Source organism: Macaca nemestrina, chromosome 8, assembly GCF_043159975.1.
Source record: "Macaca nemestrina isolate mMacNem1 chromosome 8, mMacNem.hap1, whole genome shotgun sequence".
Classification (NCBI taxonomy): domain Eukaryota; kingdom Metazoa; phylum Chordata; class Mammalia; order Primates; family Cercopithecidae; genus Macaca; species Macaca nemestrina.
In genome coordinates this window covers 146,966,142-146,973,883 of record NC_092132.1, presented here as the reverse complement: position 1 = coordinate 146,973,883, position 7,742 = coordinate 146,966,142, and the positions used below count along the sequence as shown (strand labels likewise).

General features: G+C 45.5%; 1 protein-coding gene across 1 annotated transcript; it reads right to left on the bottom strand.

The window, feature by feature from the left end:
• Positions 1-5,593: 5,593 nt before the first annotated feature.
• On the bottom strand, positions 5,594-6,461 carry LOC139355942 (defensin-7). The gene is made up of 2 exons (XM_071068664.1): positions 6,290-6,461; positions 5,594-5,706 (listed from the first exon to the last, which is right to left on the bottom strand). Exons 1-2 carry the CDS (start codon positions 6,459-6,461, stop codon positions 5,594-5,596), a joined length of 285 nt encoding a protein of 94 aa, XP_070924765.1.
• Positions 6,462-7,742: the final 1,281 nt, after the last annotated feature.

The window sequence follows — 7,742 nt, the reverse complement described above, 5'->3', positions numbered from 1 at the left end:
AAAGAGGAAAAGCTTCCTGTTTTCAAAACATCCTACGAAGAAGCAGTAATCATGACAGGGTGGTCCTGCTGTAAATATAGATGTAGATCAGTGGAATAGAATTGAGAGTTCAGAAATAAAAATGTGTCTATGGTTATTAACTGATTTTCTGCAGTGGTGCCCAGGCCGTTCAATGGAGTAAAGAAAATTCTTTTCAACAGATGGTGGGTAAACTAGATGGCCACATTCATCAGAATGATTGGACCCTACCTCACACTGCGTTTAAAAACTAATTCAAAATGGGTTAGAAATACAATGTAAAATCTAAAAGCATAAAACGTTTACAAGGCAACGTAGCTGCAAGCCTTCATAACCTCTGTTTGGCAATGGATTCTTAGATAGAATATCAAAAGCATGAGCAACCAAAGGAAAACAGGTAATTCGATATTATCCAAATTAAATTCTTTTGTGCTTCAAGTGACACTATCAAGAAAGTGAAAAGGCAACTCACAAATGAGAGAAAATACTTACAAATCACGTATCTCGTGGAAGACACGTATCCAGAATATACTCACACTTCTTATGACTAAACACTTAAAGCTAAATAAACAATTTTAAAAGGGGGAAAGGCAGGACCTTGGCTCACTGCAACCTCCGCCTCCTGGGTTCAAGCAATTCTTCTGCTTCGGCCTCCCCAAGTAGCTGGGATTACCAGCATGCACCACCACGCCCTGCTAGTTTTTGTATTTCTAGTAGAGACGTGGTTTCACCACGTTGGCCAGGCTGGTCTTGAACTCCTGACCTCAGGTGATCTGTCACCCTTCTCAGCCTCCCAAAGTGCTGGGATTCCAAGTGTGAGCCACCGCGTCCGGCCTATCTCTTATTTTTATCGTGTATGTTGTTGCAGTTAAACATCATCATCAATTATAAAATGCCTCTCCCATTTCACATTTCATAAGAGTGAAGAGATTTTTTAAAAAGAGATTTTCTAGAGTAGATGATGTGACATAATTTTGTTCTCTTTTGAGATTGGAAAAGTAAGGATTTTTGGAAGATTTCTAGGCAGGGCAGAGAACTCAGTTGTGTTTTAATTGGATTTCCGTGGTTGGGTTTTTTCTCAGCATCAAGGTGAATGTGAGAACAATATAAAATTGATGTGGGCTTAGTATTTGGCATTTGCCCAGAGAGATCATAGAGTAGGGGGAAAAGAATGAGGTCCTCATTCAATAGTGATTAAGTGATGGAACATAGACCAGGGCTGGATGTGAAAGAATTAAAAGAGTTTGGACAACTGATTGGGAACTAGTGATGTTCCTAGAGAGTGGAGGTGTTGACGACATTGAGTGACAACGTGGGAGTGGCTGAGTCAGAAAGATTGAGGGGTGGGGATGAAGCAGGGTAGGATGCTGGAATCTGCATTTTTAAGATGAGAGTATCTCCAAGTGATAGGAAGATTGATGTTATGGCTGTGGAGTGGGTGAATAAAACAGAGTATGAGGAAGGTTTCTGAAACCAACAGGTCAAGGATCCCTGAGGTGTGATGTTGGGAGCCATGTGAGAGCAATGCCATTTCCCACACCACAGCAGGTGTTCTCAAAGCCAGATCTCTGAACCAGAAGCACCTGCATCACCTGGGAACATGGTAGCAATAGCAACTCCTGGATCCCACCCTAGACCTGCTGAATCAGACACTGTGTGGAGTGGGTCCTAGCAATAGTGTTTTACTGAGACCGCTGTGGACCTAGGGGAGGTTTACTGCTCATAGATCATCATCGCTCAGTATAGGGACTCTTTCTCCCAGGTCCTTCGAAAAGCAATGGACATAAACGCTTTCTGTTAAATCCCATTGCTGAGGTCTGTGCAGAGTGAAAGAATTCTGAAACTTTTCAGCCATTTCCAGAGATGTGCATTTTGTGTGTAATTGCATTTGTTTTGTATTTACTTGACCTTGGCAATCATTTATCCAGTGTGAGGTGGCCTTTTAACCAAGGCCTAGGATTCCAATTAAACCTGCCTCCTTCACCCAATATTTTTTTTTGAGACAGAGTCTTGCTCTGTCTCTCAGGCTGGAGTGCAATAGCATGATCTCAGCTCACTGCAACCTCTACCTCCTGGGTTCAAGCGATTCTCCTGCCTCAGCCTCCCAAGTAGCTGGGATTACAGGTGCACGCCACCATACTCGGCTTATTTTTGTATGTTCAGTAGAGACAAAGTTTCACCGTGTTGGCCAGGCTGGTCTCAAATTCCTGACCTCAACTGATCTACCCGCCTCGGCCTCCCAAACTGCTGGGTTTAAAGGTATGAGCCACTGTGCCCAGCAAATTGTGCTTGTTCATTGTGAATTAAAGCTGTCCACACCACTTTCCCCACTTGTTCAAGGGGAAGACAGCAATTCCCCTATCACCTGGCCATCCTACCCGGGAGCTATTACTCAGCTACCCTGATCTATCTAAGAGGACAAGATTCTTCTAAGGATAAGTGGTCTTGATTTCCTGGTCTTGACTTAAAGGGGAATTCTGGAATTGTCTGATCTGCCTTTGGGAAATAAGAAGTGGCCCCAGCTTACTCCAGATGGAATAGGCGATATCACAGGCTAGTTCACATGGTGGTTGGTAAACATACAGACAGACGGGAAGAAGGGAATCTTATCAGGATCTGTATCACGACTCATGAAGTCATCAGAGACATCAAGCAAATAGATGGCAGACCTGGAACAAGAAGAACATCAAAGGGCTTTGGAGACAATAAGGGAACTTCAAATGGTTTGTTTTCCTCTCTCCCCTCTCCTCCCAGTCCCCATACTCACATATGTACAAACGTCCAAGCCCTATTCCACAAAACCCATTACTCCTGGGTACAGCTTTCAGTGAACAAATGCAAACACAGGATGGGTATGATTCCCCCTCATTAGCCATCAGGATCCTGCAGTTTCATGAGAAGTAACGACCGTCCTCTGTGATGACCGGTGGTCATGAGGACCTTATCTCTGCTTAGCGCCCTTCTCTCGTTCACCCCACCCCACATCGAAGCCAGAGCATTTTCACTGAAGTGCAATCTGTTTGTGCCAAGGGCTGTTTGTCCTTTTTCTCCCCAGTAGCTTCAGTATGTTTCCACCTTGAGATGTCCTCAGTCATCAGAGGGCGACCTAGCAGTGCCCACGCTGTATTCCCAGGCAAGAAGAACCTGCCCTTACAGAAAGATGGGCCGGCAGCGCTACAGTAGCAACTTAAGGACAGTAGGGGGCGCACCTGCCCCTTATAAACTTACCCCGAGGGACCTGCATAGGCACACTGCTGAGTAGGGGTATCCAGCAAATTCTTTCTTTTTTTTTTCGGTGCGGTAGTTGTTGAGAGGGAATCCCACTCTGTCCCCCAGGCTGGAATGCAATGGCGCCATCTCGGTTCACTACAACCTCCGCCTCCCAGGTTCAAGCTGTTCTCTTGCCTCAGCTTCCTGAGTAGCTGGGATTACAGGAACACACCACCATGCTTGGCTAATTTTTTTATTTTTAGTAGAGATGGGGTTTCACTATGTTGGCCAGGCTGGTCTTAAACTCCTGACCTCAGGTGATCTGCCCACCTCGGCCTCCCAGTGTGCTGGGATTTCTGGCATGAGCCACCACGACCGGCCTGGAGCCATTTCTTTGTTGGACACAGACCCGCTCTGTCCTCCCTGGGATCTGTATTGGGTTCCCCAGTCGTGCAGTGTCTCAGTGGGTTGCCTGGACCCTCAGACTGTCTGCAGCTGCCTCTTCAGACAGGCAGAACCTCGGTCTGGGGCTGAGACCTGCTTAGAATCTGCATGGGGTGAGCGTGGAGAACACCAGCTCCCTTCTCCTGGGGTCTGGGCATTTGTTGTTGGTGTTGGTGTTCACAGCAGTATCTGGGCCCATTGAATTATTTTGGTCAAGAATGGTAAATAACCCACTTGAAATTCTGTCTGTTTGCAAACAGTGGTCTCTCTGTCACTCCAGGACTTCTTAAGGCATTCTACCAGAGCCCACCTGGTAAGAGTAGCCTTGGCTCAAACAGACATATTCTTATTCCAAATATGTGTCGTGGAATCACAAACTGAAACTGCTATATTCCAAGTAAAATAAGGAGCTGGCACTCACGCTGGATGCCTCCCCAGGGTCTTGTGGTCAGGGATTGATAGGCCATTTGCAGGACATATTGGGTAAGTGTTCAAGGGACAGTTGGAATCTGGGGAAGGTAACAGAGGGGAACAGGAGGAAGAGTCACATTACACCTCAACAAGATGTCAGCCTGGCCCTACAGAGACACTGGGTTTAGGCAGTGAGCATGTCCTCTTGGAAAGGAAGAAAAACACAAGCTCAAAAGGACACAGGCCCCCAAGAGTGAGGTATTAAGATGAGCAGCAGTTGGAGACAGCCTGGCAGAGGAGCCACGACCATCCCGGCACAAACTCTGAGGAGCTAAGAGGGTGTTGCTGTTGCTGTTCCTCCTGGAAGGTCCTGATAATGAGTCTCTCAGAGTGTGGTGCTCCTGGGCTCTTTGTCTGACTCAATACAGCTTTCTTAGCAACCCATTCTGACCTTCAAAAAAATTGTTGTTTTTTTTTTTTTTTTGAGACAGGGTCTCAGTCTGTTGCCCGGGCTGGAGTGTCTCACTCTGTTTCCCGGGCTGGATTGCAGTGGTGCAATCTCAGCTCGTTGCAGCCACAACATTCCAGGCTCAAGCAATCCTCCCACCTCAGCCTCCCTGATAGCTTGGACCACGGGTGTGTGCCACCATGCCCAGCTAATTTTTTGTATGTTTTTGTATAGACGGGATTTCACCATGTTGCCCAGTCTAGTCTCAAACTCCTGCAACACATTCCAACCTTAATTAAAGTTGTTTCAGTAGAATTGATATAACCCCTAAACTTAAAAGGCAGATGTGTGATCCAGGTTGGTTGAATAAAACTCCTACATTTTTGGAAACAGCATGATGGTTTTTCCTTAGAAGGAATGATTTGTTGACTGCATAAACTTTAAGCTGGCACTGATTGTCTGTCCAGCACACCGGAGTTCTTTGAGTGTGGATCCAGTGAAAACGAGGCAGAGTGAAAAGACAGAGCAGTGGATGGAGAGATCAGGGGCATCATTTGACCTTTCATACACATCTGTGTCTGAAACCGAATTCTTCCTTGAATTTCCTAGAATTTGGATCTTTATTTTATTAGATTGGCGGGGCACGGTGGCTCATGCCTGTAATCCCAGCACTTTGGGAGGCCAAGGTGGGTGGGTCACGAGGTCAGCAGATCAAGACCATCCTGGCCAACATGGAGAAACACCATCTCTACTAAAAATACAAAAATTAGCTAGGCGTGGTGGCGGGCGCCTGTAATCCCAGCTACTCAGGAGGCTGAGGCAAGAGAATTGCTTGAGCCTGGGAGACAGAGCTTGCAGTGAGCCGAGGTCCCGCCATTGCACTCCAGCCTGGGTGACAGAGTGGGACTCTACCTTAAAAACAACATAGAAGAAAAAACCTGGAAATCATGTTGCCAAGTATTTATTTGGAATGAGAACAGGAAATTGAGGACAAGGTATAGAAATAACAATTCCCTTTAATGCTCTAAACAATTATGAACTGTTTCTCTCTAGTCTGCAAGCTTAATAGCAGCAGATTGGGTAGCGTTCACCATGGATGAAGCAGGTCCCACCAAGATGTTCTCCAAAAAGGCAGTAGAGTACTCTGCAATGGGAGATCAAGCCCTTCTTTGAGCCTCAGACCCAGAGAGAGTATCGGAAAGTGAGTATGGGGTCCGCAGTGGGTGGTAAAGGGAATCTTGGAGAAGTCACATGTTGGCTGATGAGTGATGTTGGCTGTATTGCAGCCAGTAGCAGAAACAATCTCATTCAATAGGAATAAATACACAGAGCAGTGATGGTCACACAGGACTCGAGACTCATACTCCTTGGCTTCACTTTTTTGCCCTCCTGCCCCATCACACACACACCTGAACACACTCTTAGGCTCCTCTCCAGGTTCTAAAACCTCCTACATAGATAGGGTGAAAAATTTTCTATATACTTAAGCTTATTTGTTGGATCCAGAAGGAACGAGGTAGCATCTCCTTATATCTTAAACCTAGTGAATTTCACAGTCATATCTAGGAATCATGATTTTGGAGAAAGAAAAATCTCTTGGATTTATTTGCTTCTCTATTCCATTTAGAAATGAGAACATCCAAGACCAGAGATGTTAAGTAAAGCCACCTAAGTGACATCTGCCACTGAGACCCAATTCCAGAGCCTGTCTCCTGTCCTTCCCTCTAGTCTGTAGCTCTGCATGCTGGTGTCTCTCACCTGGAATCTGAAGAGAGGAGCTGTCATCTCCTGAAAAGTAAATGAGCACATCCTGGTCGCCTGCTGGAGGCTGCTTCTGGGCTGGCATCTCATCAGCTGTTGCCTGGAGCGGCTCTGCCCAGGTCTGGAGGGCTGCCAGGAGAATGGCAGAGAGGAGCATGAGGGTCCTCATACCTGTGGTCACCTGGAGGAGAGGAGGGAGCGCAGGAGCAAATGTGTGGGGATGGAGGAGCCAGCCTGGATTAATAGCTCTGCTGCAAGAAGGCTCAGAGATGGATGCTGCAGTGAAAGGAGGCGGGCATTTCATTGGAGATGGTGCAGGTATCCATTGGCCTCCACATCCTTCTGAGGCTCCTCTGCTCTCCCAGCTTTCGTTCTAGCATGAATCTCTAGGTTTAGTGTCTGTGCTAGGTTGGAGCTCATGGTGCTGATAAGGACACTACCATTTTTTCCGTTTTTACCTGCTTAGATATTTATTTTTAATATTGCAAAAAATAATAGAAACAGTGCTTTAATTCAGTAATTTCAGGGAATCAATGCCTCTTATTTTCTAAAAATGAGCCCTTTTCTCTTCAGAGATGCAGCCCTTCATAACAGACCTGAATTCCACTGGAGTAGAGAACTAATTCATTGCAGGATTCAGGACATTACCACCCTCATGAAGGGGTGTTTGAGGTTAGGGATGAGCAGTCTCCTATAGGAGCTGGTAGAGGGGACAGCAACCTCATCAGGCTATAGGTGAAAAAGTTCAGTGAGATAGAGATAGAATTGATTGAAAGATAAAAATATGTTTATTATTTTCAGCTCTATTTACATACATGGGACAATTAAACATTGTATGTGTCTAATGTATACTACCTTCGAATTTGAGATATGTGTATACGTGGTCTTTTTTTCCTAAACCACGTACAAGAATCAACTCAATGGATTGAAGACCTAAACATCAAATCTGAAACCATAAACTACTAGAAGAACATATAGGGATAAAGCTTTTTGACATTAATCTGGGCAATCGTCTCTTGGTTGTGACATCAAAGGCACAGGCAATAAAATGGAAATACACAAGCGGGGCTGCGTTGAACGCTAAAGCACCTGCACAGCAAAGGAAACCATCAACTAAATGAAAAGGCAACCCAGATTATGAGAGAAAATATTTGCAAACCCTACAGAGTAGAAGGGGTAAATATCCAAATACACATGGAGGTCAAACAACTCAATAGCAAAAAAAAAAAAAAAAAATTAATCTGATTAATAAATGGGCCAATGAGCTGGCAGGATGCTCACAAAGGCAATCTCAGTGCTTTCAAAGGCCAAAGCAGAAAGATAGGGGTGGCGAGGTCCCTACCCTGTAGCAGTAAGGAGAGGCTGGTTTAGTGGTGACCTCACTATCAAGGTGGGATTTCTTGGAGTCCCCTGGTTCTGGTGAGGCTGTGGTTTTTCTTGACAGCCCCTT

Bases quoted from the DNA above. Each gene is read 5' to 3' on its own strand.
- LOC139355942 (XM_071068664.1), bottom strand. From the start codon at position 6,461: ATGAGGACCCTCATGCTCCTCTCTGCCATTCTCCTGGCAGCCCTCCAG. The intron at 5,707-6,289 runs GTGAGAGACACC...TCTGGGTCTGAG, and splicing joins CTCCTCTCTTCAGATTCCAG to GCTCAAAGAAGGGCTTGATC.